This window comes from Marmota marmota, unplaced genomic scaffold (genome assembly GCF_001458135.2).
Source record: "Marmota marmota marmota unplaced genomic scaffold, marMar, whole genome shotgun sequence".
Taxonomy (NCBI): Eukaryota; Metazoa; Chordata; class Mammalia; order Rodentia; family Sciuridae; genus Marmota; species Marmota marmota.
The window spans coordinates 20,981,654-20,998,320 of NW_026000082.1; the positions used below are offsets into that span (position 1 = coordinate 20,981,654).

Sequence of the window (16,667 nt, forward strand, 5' to 3'; positions counted from 1 at the left end):
CAACAGGAGGCCGGCTCCTCCCAGACACAGGCTGAACACAATTCTAAGAACAATCTCAAAAGGGTTTTGGAAATTTACCCAAAGGATTCTAAAAACCTATCCAAGAGAATTAAAAGGGAAAAGTAATGCTTCTCACCATTTATAAATGAGGTATTAGGGTATATTATGGATTTGTTCATGTTACAACACTATCACACGTACAAGAATCAAGACACAGATTACTGAACAGAACAGCATCAACACATGTACAGGTTTTTTTTTTTTTTTTAAAAATATTTTTTAGTTGTTGATGAACCTTTTTATTTTATTTATTTGTATGTGGTACTGAGAATCGAACCCAGTGCCTCATGCATGCTAGGTAAGCACATTACCACGAGGCCCAGCCCCAGCCCATGCATAGGTTTTGATAAAGGAAGTGCCACCATCTGTGGAACAAGTGATATGCAAAGATTTGCATTTGGGAAAAAGATTAATTTACCTTCTCTTCTCTCACATCATACACAAAATAACTAAATGTTAAAAAAGCAAAAAAAAAGGGCTGGGGTTGCGGCTTATTGGTAGAGTGCTTGCCTGGTATACATGAGGTACTGGGTTCGATCCTCAATATCATATAAATATAAAGATATTGTGTCCACCCAAAACTAAAAAATAAATATTAAAAAAAAAAGCAAAGAGGGTTGGAGTTGTAGCTCAGTGGTAGAGTGCTTAACTTGCATGCATGAAGCACTGAGTTCGCTCCTCAGCACCACACAAAAACCAATAAAGATATTGTATCCATTTACAACTAAAAAAAAAGGCTGTTAAAAAATAAACAAAAATTAAAAAAAAAAAACAAAGAAAAAGAAAAACCAGATGTATACATTAGCACTGAACTTTCCAAACATTAATGCAATAAAGAAGAAAAGATTTGAACTTCATATATTTCAAGTGCTTTGGTACATCAAAAATACAATAAGTAGTCTGGGGATGTGGCTTAGTGGTAGAACATTTGCCTAGCATGACTGAGCCCTGGGTTCCATCCCCAGCACTGCAAAAACAAACATACAAATAAGCAAGCAAAGTTGAAAATTAAGAGGAAGACAAAAAGTGGGAAAAGATTTGTCACAAATAATAAAAAAATTGTATTTTAAAAACTCATGAAAATTCAATAAGATCCCACAAAAATGGATTAAAAGATACAAAAAAGTTAATAAACATGAAAAAAATTGACTCAGTAGTGATGAGGAAATGCACATTAAAATAACGGGATAATTTTTGACCCACTAAATGTCTATGCACGCATGTATATGTGCATCTATACAGGTTTCACAGCATGAGTGGTCGGACGCTGAGGCCCAACTCTCCTATGCTGCCACAGGAGTAAAGTTTGGCACAGCCTTTCCATAAAAAGCAATCTGACAACATGTATCATATCAAAGGCTTCAAAGGTTTTGAAGATGACCCCCAAATTGCCCTTCTAAGATGGGAATGGTGAAGACCTTTGAAAAAGTCAGTTTATTACAGTGTCATTTATAAAAGTGAAAAATCAAGAAAAAACTCTTAACAAAAGTTAAGAGGTTTTGTTGATACACCTATATCATGGAATGTCACAGACATTAAAATTATTTTGTTACACAGATGTACACAACTTACGTAACCAGCCTTCTGTTGTTGGACATCTGAATTGTCTCATGTCCCCAAATCTATTCCTCCTCCTGTATCCCCCTTTCCTCCGCTGTCCTTCTACCTCCCAGACCAGAAACCTGGGAACCAACTTCAGATTCTCCCCCACTCTCTGACACATCTGTCTATTGGTCTCGAGTTCTATCATCTTAGAATCTCACTGTTCCCTGCCCTGCTCCCAAAGCCACTGCTCCCACCTCAGGTTCAGGTCTCGTCTTTCTCCCATCTGCACTGTTGTAATCACTGCTCAGTCTTCCGACTAGAAAAATACCCCAGTAGAGTGATGGGAACATAAATGGTACGCAATAAGTAACTGTTGAATTCCATTCTCTTTTCAACACATACTGAATGAGTCCCCAAAGTGGACTACCTCCTGAACTCCTTCCACTCTGCTCAAGTGATCTAATTACAAATGGGATCACATAACTCTGCCCACAGGAAGCCCTGTCTGCCCCTGGTTTCAGTCTAAGCCTCTCTGAACCATCCCTAGCTAATTCTTGCCTCAGGGCTTCTGCTGCTCCCTATATCTTTCACCTTCCCACCTCTCCCACATGACCACCCTACCCTCTTCCATCCTCTCCCTCAACTCTTTCCTGACCCCCTGCATCACATGGTAGAACTGACCTCTAACCTTCAAGAGGTGATAAAATATAGACCTGTAGTCCTGGTGTTCAGCTGCAGCTCTGGGCACTTGCTGTGTGGATCCCAGGCAAGTGACACATGGTTTCCTTGTGGGTAAGCAGGGGCACTATCAGTGTTTACCTTGTGAGCTGCTGTGGGAATTAAGTGATATAGTTCAGGGTGAGCACACATCAGTGGTGTGCTGTGACCCTGCGCCACAGGGCAGGGCTCCCAGTCTGATTAATTTCTGTAGCCCAGGATCCAGCCTACCTGGGCAAGAGAGAGTGGTGAAATGAGATAGGGTAGTCACAGCAGCCAGCGGCCCCTGCTGGCCTCTTCTGTGGCTGCCCCTTCAGTGGACAGCTGCTCCAGCCATTCCCTCCTCCTGTCTCCCACTTCTGTGGCACAGTTCTTTCCTCTGACAGATACTTTCTGTCCTCCATGAGTCAGATCAGCTCAGAGGAGAGGCCTGTGGGGCAAACTTCTCAGCCTTGGCCCATCAGACTGAATGAACAGATGCCAGTTCATGTAGCTCCCATGTCCCTTCTGTCTCTGGGAGAGGGTGTGTAAGGGAGGTAAAAGGAGGGATAGCAGGACCCAGCAGGAATAGGGAGGTGGAGAAATGACAAGACTGTAGGTAGAACTCTGGGCGCCCCAGGGGTGGGACAGCTCCGTACTGGCAGGAACAACAGGTGTCAGCCCAAGTCAAGTGTAGCATATCCCTGTCCCTGGAGGCCCCAACAGTTCCCACCTGGAGCTCCTGTCTGTGCTTGCCCCATCCCCTACCCACACACACACCAAAGAGGAGGAAGGAGAAAGCATAGGGGTCATTCAGAAGGGCATGAGATCCAGGAGCGGGCACACTGGGGGTGTGAGACTAGAGGCTGGTTTAGCAGAAATCTCTTCACCTTTCATCCGCTTCACAGGTACAAATGAAGCAACATGTTCAAGGTCACACAGCCTCCAAGTAGCTGAGCCCAGATTCAAATCTGAGAGTTCTGGCTCCAGAATGGCTGTTCTTTCTGCCACACCATTTATATCATTGCTGTTCCCACTTCAGGAAGTCTGGGGTTTGAAACTAAAGATAAATGAGACCTTCCTTTTGCCTTATGAGAGCTCTACAGTGAGTCAGGGGCTTCTTGGTGACCTATTTTCTGGATGGGATTTGCCAGGACACACATTCATAGCTGATGAGAATCTGAGCTGAATTCAACTCTAGAACCCAGTTCTTTTCATGACGTGGCACCCTCCCCGACACAGTCCTCTTGGACTTTCCCATGGGCTAAAGCCCCATATTTAATCACTATGCAAAACTGTAAGAAATTACCTTATTATCTCAAATCCCTTTAAGAATCTGAAAAAAGCTTCAGTGGGGAAGGGCAAGCTACAGCCTCTCTTTCCACCTTTAATATTTACGGGAGGAGAAATGACTAATTTGACTACTTAGATTTGAGGATATCAAGTGTGTTGTATTTCCTGGTAGTAAGTGAGAAGTCTCTTACACACACACACACACACACAGCTCCTCCCGACTCACTGCTTCTCTGCAACAGTGGGTAAACTGAGGCCAGGCTTGTCTCCTGGAAGCCTGACCCCTCTCTGCCCCTGCCCGCTACATGCCCATGCTTTGTAGTTCATAGCACCCTGGGGCTGGAAGTCAGCACTGGCTGAGGATGGTGTTGGGATCCTGGGGGAAGGAGTCATGTGCTTAGGGCTGGAGCCCCAGGGACCCCCATTAGAGAACAGGGACCTGACACACTTGCGTGCTTCTTCTCTTCCTTCCCATCAGTCACGGTCCTGAGGTAGAAGAGCTTCCTCAGGAATCTCAGGGAAAGGAGGAATAGTAAGACCAAGATGTGATTTGTACATTTATTTGTTCCTCTTGGCCATAAAAATATTGGGTACTAACCAAACCTCATACATCTCTCCTAAAAACAAACAAAAAAATCTATGACTCATCTTCTCAAAACAACAAACAAACAAAAAGTACCCCAGCACTGACACATGGCCTTCTGCAGGCAACTGCACAGGCTCTTCAGTGTGGAAAACTGGGGCTCACACCCGATTCCACATCTCTGTGACCTGGGGCACATCACGTCATCTCCTTAAGCCTCAAGTTCCTCTTGCATAAAACAGGGATGACAAGACCTACTTCCCAAAGAGCTGAGAGGATTAAATGAGATGCTGTGTTTTACAGCATCTGGCACAGTGACTGGTATACAGTGAAAGCTTAATAAATCTTACTTATTATGACTGAGTATTGCAGAAGCCAAGAGATTCAAGGGCAGGGTGTGGCTGGCAATGTCAGCTACCACAAAAAAGGCCAGCACTCCTCCACACCTGTGCACATCCTGGTTCTTGAGTAGGAAACCAGATTTCTCCTCTGGCTTCTGCAGGTAGATATTGGGTGCTGGAGGCCTGCTTGTTGCTGGTGACATTGCCAGGTCTGCCACCAGCACAGTCCTATCCCATGAAGCCTGTACTTGCAAGGTTCAAATTTGGCTGTGGCCTCTCAAGTACATTTCTCTGCCTCACGGGACACAATTCATGGAGGCCTCTCAGGCCAGTCAATGCTGTACCTCTCCTTGAGACCAGCTGTGGGCTACATTCCTTGCTGAATCCCTCCTCCTCCAGGAATGTGCCTGCCACAGTCAAGTCTGGGCCCAGCTCCTGTCTGTGGAGCTCCTGCTGATGCAACCTGTTCTGCTCTTGTCAGAACAGCCAGAAGCAAGGAGGAAGAGATCTGGGAAGAAAGCACCTTCCCGCCAGGAAGGTGGATGCAGTTTCCCTGCCCCCTGAAGGCAGAGGTCTGGGGGTTAAGATTTCCATGGGCTGCCTTTCTGCAGCCAAGAGTAGGGCAGATGTGTCTACTCCTGCTCCCTGCTGCTACTGCCTGGGACAGGACACCAACTCTCATAGAGTCACTCTAACAGCTACACCTTGCCTATTTTCAATCCATTCACTTCCTGAGTCTGATCTTGATACTTTCAGGTTTAAAATCTTCAGCGGATCCTGCTGTCCTCTGAAACAGCTTGTGTTGACAGCTAAAAGTGAAGGTCTTGGGTTTGAACCCTGATACCCAAACTACTTACTCTGTCAAGGGATAGGTTCTCTAAGCTTTCTAGGTCTCATTATCCTCATCTAGAGAATAAAGATAATAATGAGTTCCTGCTTTTTTAAAAAAATATTTTTTTAATTGTAGATGGACACAATGCTTTATTTTGTTTATTTATTTTATTGTGGTGCTGAGGATTGAACCCAGGGCCTCACACATACTAGGCAAGTGCTCTACCACTGAGCTACAATCCCAGCCCTGAGTTCCTGCTTATAGTGTTTTTGTGTCATGGCACAAAAAGTCATGCATACATGTTTTGGCTCGAAGTCAGATCTTCTCAGCTTCTGCTATTATTTGTCATCAAGATAAAGTACAAGTTTCCTGATGTGACTGTGGTTTACCAGACCCTCCAATCTCTGTGTACCCAGTGTCATTTCAGTCTCTGCCACCCTGTCTATGCAGGTCCACCCTTAACATTTGTGGGGTCAGGGACAAAATTACAAATGAACTTAGACATGCTACATGTCTAAAATTTGGAAGTGATAAATCAAGTTGTAAAGCAGTTATAGCCCTCCTGGGACTTAGGGGTGAGCATGGATTTGGATTCTGTCCTCAGGAGGATGGAACTGTACTTGATACTATTAGAAAAAAGAATATGGAAGTCACTAGGACCTGGTAATGGTCTTATACCAGTGCATGGGCCTGGGGTGGGGAGTTTCTTCTTGGCCTCATATATGCCTCTTCTCTCTATAGCAAAGGCTGTGATGGAGGAGGGTCAGAGTGTGGCTGGGACAGATGCCTCCCGCCCAGGTCTAATGGTAGTACTACCCATGCCACATCTATTATACTGAATTATTAGAATAATGACTTTTAAAATCATCTCCTCCCCCTTGCTTCTCAGCACCACAATAAAATAAATAAACAAAATAATAAACATATATTTTTTTAATTTTTTGGTACTGGGGAGTGAATCCAGGGGCACTTGACCACTGAGACACATTTCCAGCACTTTTTTGCATTTTATTTAGAGACAGGGTCTTACTGAGTTAATTAGGGCCTCACTAAGTTGCTGAAGCTGTCTTTGAACTTGTGATCCTCCTGCCTCTGCTTCCTGAGCCACTGGGATTATAGGCATGTGCCACTTGCCCAGCTTGAGTTATTTTTAATTCACTAAATACATCACATGCTTTGTCAATGGTGTTTTCTGTGCCTGAAATACTCACATTCATATGGCCAACTTCTACAAGGGGTTGAAGCAAGTAGACTCCTTAAGGCCTGAGGCTTACGTAAGTACCCTGGAGGTCAAGGGATGAAGTGACCAGACCCTCTTGACCAGGGTGGCATCTGTACCCTTGTTCAGGCCCTGTACCTCTCCTTGACACAGTTACTCCCTGCCCTGTGACTGGGCATTCTGCCCAGTGGGCTGGCAATGTTCATTGCGCTCAATCTCACTTCTCAGAAGATGACTGGCACTGCAGGTAAGAATGGAGAGTCAGACGTTAGCCTGTCCCACCCAATTCTGACAGTAGTATAACAGGTGGCTGTGGCAGAGTTAGAGCTTCATTTCAGTACCAAACGCTGAATCTGGTGCTGTGTCCACTGCTTTTCCCACAGAGAAAGGGGGAGAGCAGCCATGATGGCTGGTCCAGGTGCCCACACCCTCTGCAGGTCCCTGTGCTTCTGCTTCACCCATCCAGTGGTGGAACCATAATTTATATTACAAACTCCTTAGATCATGTTCGTTTTTGGCTACTGTTATGGTCTGGATCTGGATTATCACCCAAAGGCTCACAGGTTGAGGGCTTGGACTCTAATGCTGCACTATTCAGAGATAGGGTTTTGGAGAAGTGATTGTATCATGACCGCTCTGACCACATCAGCAGATTATTCCAATAACTGAATGGACTCCTGGAAGGTGGTGGAACCTGGTTGAAGGGGGTGGGTCCTTGGGGCATGTCCTTGGGGAATATATCTTTCCTCTGGTTGTTTCTTCTCTTTGCTTCCCAGCCACCATAAGGTGAGCAGTTTTCCTCTGCTATTCTCTTCTACCACGATGGTCTGCCTTGCCTCAGGCCCAAAGCAATGGAGCCGGCCCACCATAGACTGAAACCTCTGAAACTATGAGCCAAAATAAATCTTTAAGTTGATTTTCTCAGGTCTTGCCACAATGATGAAAAGCTAACATAGCTAATGTAAATAATACCATAATAAAAATCTGTTTGCACATTTCCCCTTCCTTTAGGAGATGGCTCTTGGTCCCAAGTATAGTTTCCCTTCCAAAAACCTTGTCCCTGTTGATACTATGACCAGTAGCCTTTGATAGCGCCTTTGAGAGTACTCTTGCTAGTATCCTGTAGTGTAATTTAAACACATTATTTGAAATATGCATCTCCTGTCTGTAAGCTGCTGGAGTTCCAGTGTTTTCTTGTCCACCTCATAATAATAACCCTTTGTCATATTTTCTAAATCTACTTTTCAAAGTTGTGTATTAGTCCTTTGGTTTGTTAGTTTAAATCAGCATGTTATCAAACTGGATTTTTTTTAGCACTCTGTGCTTTAAAAAGATTTCTTTCCCTCCTGAGATTTGATTTCTATTTTATTTTCCTCAAAATTGTCTTTAGTTGTATGCTATGAGGAGAGGGTCAAAAAACCTTTTGAAAGCTATATTTGGAAAAAGCAAAGAACAAAAAAGGCATCGGCCTGGGGCGGACTTTGTGATGCTGTTAGACAAAGAGGCAGAGTGCCAGGGACTGTTTAGTTTTCATTTCTTTATCAAGAAGAATGATCTCGGAACTGCAGAGAGAAGATCAAACATGGTGAAGGGGAAAGATATTTCCAGAAGAGGCAAGAAGAGAGCTAGAGGATGCAAGTTTCCGAATCCAAAAGAATCATCTCCAGTGGTAATGAGAGCAGGGGAGCCTAGTTGTGGGGAAAGAGCCCTCCCTGACTGGGAGCCGCAGGTCTGGGGTCAGAATTCTGACTCTCCCTTGCTCTGGGCCTCAGTTTCCAAATTTATTTATTCACTTTGAAACACTTTGCTGGAGGTGCTGGGCTTAAGGAGATAAAACAAGACTGTTCTTGGCCCCCCAGAGGAGCATCTAACGCAGCCCTGGGAAGGGGTCAGGCCTTGAAATAGGATTCACACTGTGGTACTGCCAGAGTGGAATGCATTGCTGGGTGCAAAGTGGTGAGGACAGCTGGGCTGAGTGGCACTCATCTGTAATCCCAGCGACTCGGGAGGCTGACACAAGAGAATTGCGAGTTCAAAACTAGCCTCAGCAAAAGCATGGCGCTAAGCAACTCAGTGAGACCCTGTCTCTAAATAAAATTCAAAATAGGGCTGAGGATGTGCTCAGTGGTCGAGTGCCCCAGAGTTCAATCCCTGGTACTAAAAAAAAAAAAGAGAGAGAGAGAGAGTGGCAAGGACAAGGGGGCACTGGAAGAAGCTAGCTCTTGGAGTGCTGTGCTATGGATTTTTTAATTTTATCCTGCAGGCCAATGGTTCTTCCCCTTGAGCTTATATCCAAGTCACTGGGAGGGTTTGTTAAAACAGACTGCTGGGCTCATTCCCAGTTTCTTATTCAGAAATTCTAGGGTGGGCTCCTCCCCTAAAAAGTTTCCAGGTGATATTAATGCTGCTGGTACCTAGACAAGGGGCAATCACGAAGAGAGAGAACAAATCAGTCAAATGTACACTTTGCAGGACTAATGAATAAAGAAGTGGAGAATGTATTGGAGGGAAACCTGATAAGGGTCAGGGAAATAGGAAGCTGCTGAACTAGTCTAAGCAAGTAGGTGTAGAAGAGGCATGGATCTGGAGACTGACTGATTGCAGTCAGGGCAAAGAAGATGGGGGAATCAAGGAGGCTTCCAGGGTTGGGGCCACAGGCTTGTAAGAACAAAGAACTGTCCCCAGAACCTAGCACTATGCCTGGTACATAGTAAATACGCCCTGGATATCTGCCAAGAAAGTGGTTCCTTAATGAGAGGGCAGAGGTTGTATCCGCTGGATTTAGGATCAGAAAGTCACTGCTGGTACAGGGATGGGTTTGGAAACTAGGCTGGAGGGGCTGAGAAACAGAAGGAGGAAAAACAAAACAAAACAAAACAAACCCCAAAACATGGGGATACCAGGTCAGGAGGAGAAAGGAGAGAGGGAGAGAGGTGAACATGAGCTCGAGGGCTTTTATTTTCAAGGTGAGAGAGACTTGAACAAATTTATAGATGTGAGAGGAGGCTCAATAAAGAGGTGAGAAAGAAACAAGTGAAGAAAGATAGCTCCTGATGAGGGGAGAGGAGAGGTGAAGGCTTAGGAGAAAATGGACCCTGGATGGACAGTGGAAGAGGAAAGGAGGGCCAGATGCAAGGATGTGTAGAATGGAGATGGGAAGTCACAGGTTTTGACTAATGGCACCTTTACTTTCCCTCTGCAGCTGGATGTGAGGTTTGCTTGGGGTAGGGCTGGACAGAAGGAAGAGAGGAGGCATGGCTAAGCTGAAGATGATGAAGGCAGAGCTGTGAGAAGACCAACAACCAGACATAAGACACAGGGCAGAAGTGGCCCCAAGGTACCAGCAAGGTACCATCATGGGTTACAACCTCAGCTCTAAGTTATTTCTCTCTCCTGGTGACTGGACTGACTGGATGCAGGGAGGGGGTGGTGGGGGTGAGGAAACTGTTGAGTGGGACATGGGATTTCACATGACTTTGGTGATAGATTTGGATTTGAAAGAAAGAATCACTGACTAAAGGAGAAGTGTTACAGTGCAGTTGGTGAAAGTGGTCCAAAATGTGGCTCTGCCACTTACTAGGACTCAGTACCTGTCTCCCGGGGTTGTTAGATGGCGGGCTGAGATAACACACACACACACACACACACACACACACACACACACACACACGTAGCCCAGGGCCTGGCACGTAGAGAGGCACAGTAAACAGTAGCTCTCAGTGTTCTCTCAGGCCATGGCAGATAGGAGCTGAGCCATGAAGGACTCTAAGCAGCAAGGTATGTAGTCAGGTCAGATTTACTTCTTAGGAAGATCCCTGGAGCAGTCAGATTTGAGTTTAAATTTGGCTCTGCTACTTAATTAGATGTGTGACCTTAAGCAAGCAACTCAACCTCTCTGTGCTTCCATCTCTCTCATGGGGATAATTATGCCTATTACTGTAAGGAAAGCTGGGAAATGGAAGAGCTTAATAAATGACAGCTCTGATGTTGATGACAGAATGACAGAGGAAGAGAGGAAAAAAAGCAAAAAAGGGGACAGGAGAAGGAAGTGAGGGAGTAAAAGAAGAGAATGACAATAATAATTATTATGAGACACAGTAACCAGATGGTCACAGATGGCAGTGATGAAAGGTGCAGATGGTGGGTGGTGTTGACACGAGCCCCATTCCTGAGGTGGAGGAGCAATGGCCAGGAGGCAGTATGAGGAGGAAGCATGAAGTCCTCTGGGCCCTCGCAGGGAAGAAATGGCTATAGCCACTGGAGATGGCTGCAAAGGAAATGGTACACCAGGAGGCAGGGAGTGGAGCCTATGGTTTCTGGCTCTGCCTTTGGGGCCACAGTGTAGGCCCTGTCCCAAGTCTCCTCAGGTTAGGTGGTACCCAGGCTGGGATCCTTCTGGGCAGAGTTCTTTTAGGTCTGAACAAAGGAAAGGCTCAGGTGCAGTTGGGCATCTAATCCCCAGCTTGGGCCTGGTCCAGTAAGACCTCACATTCAGGGATCTGGTGACTTTGTTTGCCCTGTGAATTTCTCAGACTGCTAGCGCATACCTGCTGCCATTCTCCAAGGAGGCTCCTGTCTCCTCCTCCTCTAGGTCTGGCCTCTGATCCCTGCTTTCAGGTCACCACCCAGCTTAGGCCCTACAGTGTGGACAGAAAAAGGCTTTGTGTCCCCATGCAACAGAGCTTTTCTAATAGTAACACCACTACCAATAACAAAAAATAGCAAATAACATCAATATGTGCCTTAGGCTGAGAACTTACTACAGTCTCTGTACTAGGTGCTTCTCAATTTCATCTTATTTAATTTTTAAAATAACTGTAAAAGATGGGCAGTACCATTACTGTTGTATAGTTGAGACTAAATCTAAGGGGGCAGGAAATATAAGGTAATCCAGGTAATAAAGGACATAGTCTAAATTTAAACCAAAGTCTATATAACTATACAGCCTAAACCATTTGACCTTCTTAAAACATGTTGTTTCTTTCAGGGACCTAGTCCCCCTGAGCATGAATGTGGGGCCACAGCTGGCCTCTGAGATCTTTCCTTTCCTCCCTCCCATCCCAGGGAGTAAACTACGGCTAGAAGGTCCAGCTTAGTCCAGTATGTTCAGGTGCCAATCCCCAGCCCTTTTCCTCTCCCTTCTCCCTGCAGGGCTAGAACCACATGCACACTGACCTGGCCCAGTGCTGGATGGGCCCTTCATCTGGACAGCAGATGGGGTGTCTCCAGCCTTTGTCCAGCACTAGGAGCCTCCTCCTAATGCACAGGCCACAGCAACTGAGACATTCAGGAGCACTCTGACACACGGCCAGGCTGTGCCCTGAATGGAGTGCTGTCTCTGTGGGCCTCTGCACATGCTGTTCCTCTTGCTTGTAACACCTTTCACCTAATTGTTCCTAACTTTTCCTTTAGGGTCCAGCTCAGTAGTACCTCCTCAAGGAGGCTTTCTGTCTCTCCCTGCCTGCCCCAAGGGTTGCTTTAGGAATGTCCCCCTCACGGTACCTACCACATTGCACGGTGACTCTAGTTTTAAAACTGTCTCTTCCTCTAGATTGTAAGCAACTCTGAGTTGAAAACAGTGTTGAATTTATTCTGTCTGGATCCCCTGGGGCTAGTGCAATGCCAACACACCTCACTAATGCCTGGCAAATGCATGAGTGCAAGGGGGATGGCTGCAGATATCTTAAGTGTTCCTCAAAAAGCTGCCCCTTCCCATTAGGGTTCATATAGGGCAGCACCTCCACATCCCCCGCCTTTTAGCCTCAGCTTCCCTACTCAACCATCAACTGGTACTTTCCTGAGTACACAAGGCTTACTAGGAACTTCTATACCTGCTTGCTGGCTTGGCCAAGGTTCCTAGGATTGGGGAGATCTTTTGGTAACTTGTTGGAGTTATTTGTGCTACTGCCCAGTGAATCAGGGAACCAAATGGCTACATATGGTGAAGAGGAAAGCTCCCATGTGATAAGAAAGTTTGGCCAATCTTGTGCAAAGGTAGCCTGGTATGGCCTTCCTTTCCCATATCTTCCCCCTTCCCATTCCACATCAGGACTCCTGGGTACTTGAAAGGTACCCGCTATTAAGTTACTGCTTATATAGCAAGCAGTGGGCAACAGCTGTAACTGAGGTCTAATACCTGTTCCAGCCCTGCCCAGCCAGGCTCTGGCTCCCACTATTGTGGAGCTGCCTCTTGCCAGAACTCTGCAGGTAAGGCTCTTGACAGTTGTAGAATTCACCAGTAGCTAGAAGCTGCATGGCCAGGACCCATTGCTGCAATAGCAGAACAAGACTATGGCTGGGCCCTATGGCAAGGCACCAGGCATGAGTGGCCTGGAGAAGCAGCCTGGCTCACATTACCTGGGTCTCAGAGGCCAGAGACATGGGAGTAGAGCATGGAGAGGTCATGGAAGACCCTTGGGCTGGAAAAGGGCACTACAGAGGCCTCTGGGTAATACTGGGCCCAGGCAGGCCAACTCCAGGTGCTGGGAGAGGTGAGACCATGGGCATTCCTCTGGCGGCTCACTCTAGGCCCAAACCACCTGTGACTCTGGTACTGCAGAGGACTCCTTAATGTCACCTCTGTCTCTTTCCCACTCATGCCCACCCACTCTGGGAAGGAGTTCTCACCCACACGAGGCTGGCCCAGGATTCCTGATGCATGGCCAGGACAGGCTGAGCAGGGGCCTCAGCACTCTACTGCTCACCCCACTTCTCTAGGACCTTGACCTCCTGCTGCCAAGGCCAAGTCAGGTGGAAAGCTCCTCAGTTTTCAGGGAGCAGTGAGGCCCCGCTACCTGCTTCCTCCGACTCTAGCTGGCTTCCTTGTTTTCTTCTTTCCTTTTTCCCTTGGATGAACTATAAGATCCTTGACTTGACTGGCCATGATGCTCTTGGAAGGAACAAGTAGCAACACCTACCTGGCTGGCCCTGACTTGTTTGGACTGCCAGGCTTTTCCCAGTATGCCCATCAGGAAGCACGACTGGTGTTCAAGCCAATTCTAGATTGAGCCCATATAATTTATGGTGCCTGGGCACTGAGGGATAAAAACCAGTGGGGTCGGGGCTCTGTCCTTTGGGAGCTCCAGCCTTGAGGGAGGCCTGGGGCTTTGACATGTGTTTGTGGGGAGAAAATGGACATGGTAGGAGGGGAAAGGGAGATGGGCAAGAGGCCTGAGAAAGCAGCCCCTAGAACTCCTAGGGTTCACCAAGGCAGACCCAGTTTTCACCCATATTTCCCTTGAAAGTGTCTACCAATTAGCTCTAGGGACACTAATGTGGGCTCTAGGATTCTGATAACAGAGGGGTTACTCCCTCAGCCGCCATTCTCTGCCTGGTCTGTGCAGATATGGGCTGCTTGAAGCCAGGCTGGCTGAAGGCTAATGGTCACTGTTGCCTGGCTCTTTCCTTCCCTTTGGGAAGTTGGATTGGACATAGTAGAGCCCAGCAGCCTTATTCAGCCTGGTTTTGAGATGGGCTCCCTTCCCCACTGGCCCACCTACCTGAATTTCTGGACCTGACTTCTGTCTTCTCTCTTGCTTGCTACCTACTTGACACTGCCTGCATTTGGCCTTGCTTGGGAAAGGGCTGTGGAGTTAAACCAAATTGCACTGAGACCCCCACAGGCAGGTTTAGCTGTTCCCACCCCCAACTCTCCTCTAAACCTCCAGAAAGAACAACTAGCGTCTTAGTGTAGGCAGAGGGCCATTTGTCATCAATCTCTGGTAAGAGGTTTAAGTATCAGAAGATGAATGGCCTGTGGTCTGTAGCACCCTTCCCCTCGGGTTGCTGGTGACAGCTGGAGGGGAGGAGAGTGGGGATGGACCCAGAACAAATTGGCAGGTGTTCCTGTAGGCCCAAAGCTGGGAAACAGAGGTCTCAGGAGAGAACTCAGTGGGTGGTCTACTCTGACCCTACTCTGCCACATGAGCTCTTTAAAGAAATGGGTGCAGACCTTGCCTGCCCAGAATAGTGAGTACAGAATCTGTTCATACCCAAAGACTAGAACCAGACTCAATGGCAGGATAGGGACCCAGCTATAGGTCAGGGGAAGCAGACCTGGACTAATGGTTCTGGGAGATGGAACCCTCAAATTGAGAGGCCTGCTGTTCCTGAAGAATGGTACCAGGGCCCACATCAAGCCTTCCTCCCTTCCTTGAGAAAGAGGGCAAGACCCAGAAGACCAGAGTCAGAGAGAACTCATGAGAAAAGTGGAGATCAGGGAGGAAGCTGCAGGGCCAGGGCAGGAGAATGTAAAGATGGGATTAATACAGGGCCTGTGGCCTTAGAGATGACAGCTTTCCTTCGTTGGGGATCTAAGGCCAAGGGAAGGCCCCTGGAGGCTGTTGGGGTCTGGCCAGAGAAGGCTGGGAAATGGTTTGCCCTAGGAATCTGGAGGCAAGGAGCAAGCAACAGGCATTTCAGTGCCAGGAGCCTGGTCTGGGACCCTGTCACCTCCTGGCCTCTGCCTTTTGGTTGCATTTATTATCTTTCAGCCTTGGGTCATTGATGCTTATTTTGAAGACTCCTGCTTATGTTTCATGGGGTTCAGGGGAGGGACTGACTTGGAAACTGGGGGATCCAGGGCCAGGCCTAGGGTAAAGGGGAAGGAACTGGTGCTGGGGAGCTCACCACTCTCTCCTTGTAGACGATGTACTTCAACCACTTGAAGTCCTGCCACTTGAAGCCAGCGAGGACAAAGAGAGAGTCACGCTCATACTGTTCAGGTCGCTGCATGGCGCCCTCAGGGTAGGTGATGCGCAATGTTGTTTTGCTGCCCACGTCCTTTTCGAAGCCCTTCACTGGTGCTGAGTTCAGTCTACAGAGAATAGGCTCAATCAGAGCCTGCCTTGGGCCTATGTTTGGGGAAGCGCTGTGACCCCCTTATAACCCAGGTGCAGAGAATAGGGAGTTCACATCTGGTGTCACCTAGTTGTCTATTTCAAAACCCTCCAACCAAGCATTCTTGAGGCTTCTGTTGACCTCAAGCCCAAGTGATCAGATGGACAGAGAGTTCTCAGTGGGCTCAGGGACTGGGGTTTGGGCCAGGTCACTCAGGTGCCCATGACACTGGTGTGGGGAGCTTACCTGACTACGATGTCATAGTCATCAATTCGTGATCCCAGAGACTTGTTGGCAAGGACACCTCCATTGCCCACGATGATGCAGCGACGGCAGCGGAGGCTGAGGAGAAAGAGGTGGAGGCCTGTGGAGAGCTGTCTCCCAGACCTCTTTCCTTCTGTCTCTTTGGCCCTTGACCTATACCATCTGCCAGAACCACACTGGGATAGAGGAAGACAAAAGGGGTCTTGGCAGTATTTCTTTCTTTTTTTAAAAAATTATTTTATTATTTTAGTTATAGATGAACACAGTACCTTTATTTTATTTATTTACTTTTATGTGGTGCTGAGAATTGAACCCATTGCCTCACATGTGCTAGGCAAGTGCTCTACTGAGCTATAGCCCCAGCCTCCTGGCAGTATTTCTAAGAGTCCAAAATCATACTGTGGGAAGCTGGCCTCTGGGACTCTCCAATATCCTGAGGGAAACAGGTATAGGGGGCTTGGGGACCTGACTCAGAGATGAAGAGTGCATGGTAAGATAGCATTCTGGGTAAAGGTTTCCAAGGGCTGGAGGGTGTTTTAGGCATCTAGAGGGTCCAGGATAAAGAAAAACAAGGACAGGCAACTAGAAAACAAGGACAGGAGTCTAGGACTCGGGGCCCCAGGACTCAGGGCTTGGCTTATTTTTAACTCAGAAGCACTCAGGCTCCCAGTAGCCACCAGAGAGTCTACTCATTCTGTTTCTGCCACCTCTGATCCTGGAGCTTCCCTGCTCCAGGGTCTGTTAGCTTCATAGCCATCACTGCCTCCTGGACATGAGCCTTGCCCCTACCACCCCTCAATCCCACCACCCCTCAATCTCATGGACCAGGCTGATTATGACCCCAGTATGTTCAGGTCTAAACCTCAAACCTGATGCTTGCGGATTCAGAGTCTTGTCTGAGAGGCTGACGGTTCCCAGGGATTCAAGTCCAGTGCAGTGCATCCACTTACCTGCTCCACCCACACCAGTGTGTGTACTACTGTAGGTCACATGTGC

General features: G+C 47.3%; 1 protein-coding gene across 8 annotated transcripts in view; it reads right to left on the reverse strand.

Moving 5' to 3' along the window:
* St3gal3 (ST3 beta-galactoside alpha-2,3-sialyltransferase 3) overlaps window positions 1–16,667 on the reverse strand; it is a 167,006-nt gene that overhangs the window by 7,552 nt on the left and 142,787 nt on the right. For all 8 annotated transcript variants that reach the window (XM_048815548.1, XM_048815550.1, XM_015485126.2 and 5 more), the window contains 2 exons: window positions 15,654–15,749; window positions 15,198–15,384 (listed from right to left, as the gene is read on the reverse strand). In XM_048815548.1, coding sequence (XP_048671505.1) covers window positions 15,198–15,384; window positions 15,654–15,749 — 283 coding nt within the window. The remainder of the gene's footprint in view (window positions 1–15,197; window positions 15,385–15,653; window positions 15,750–16,667) is intronic.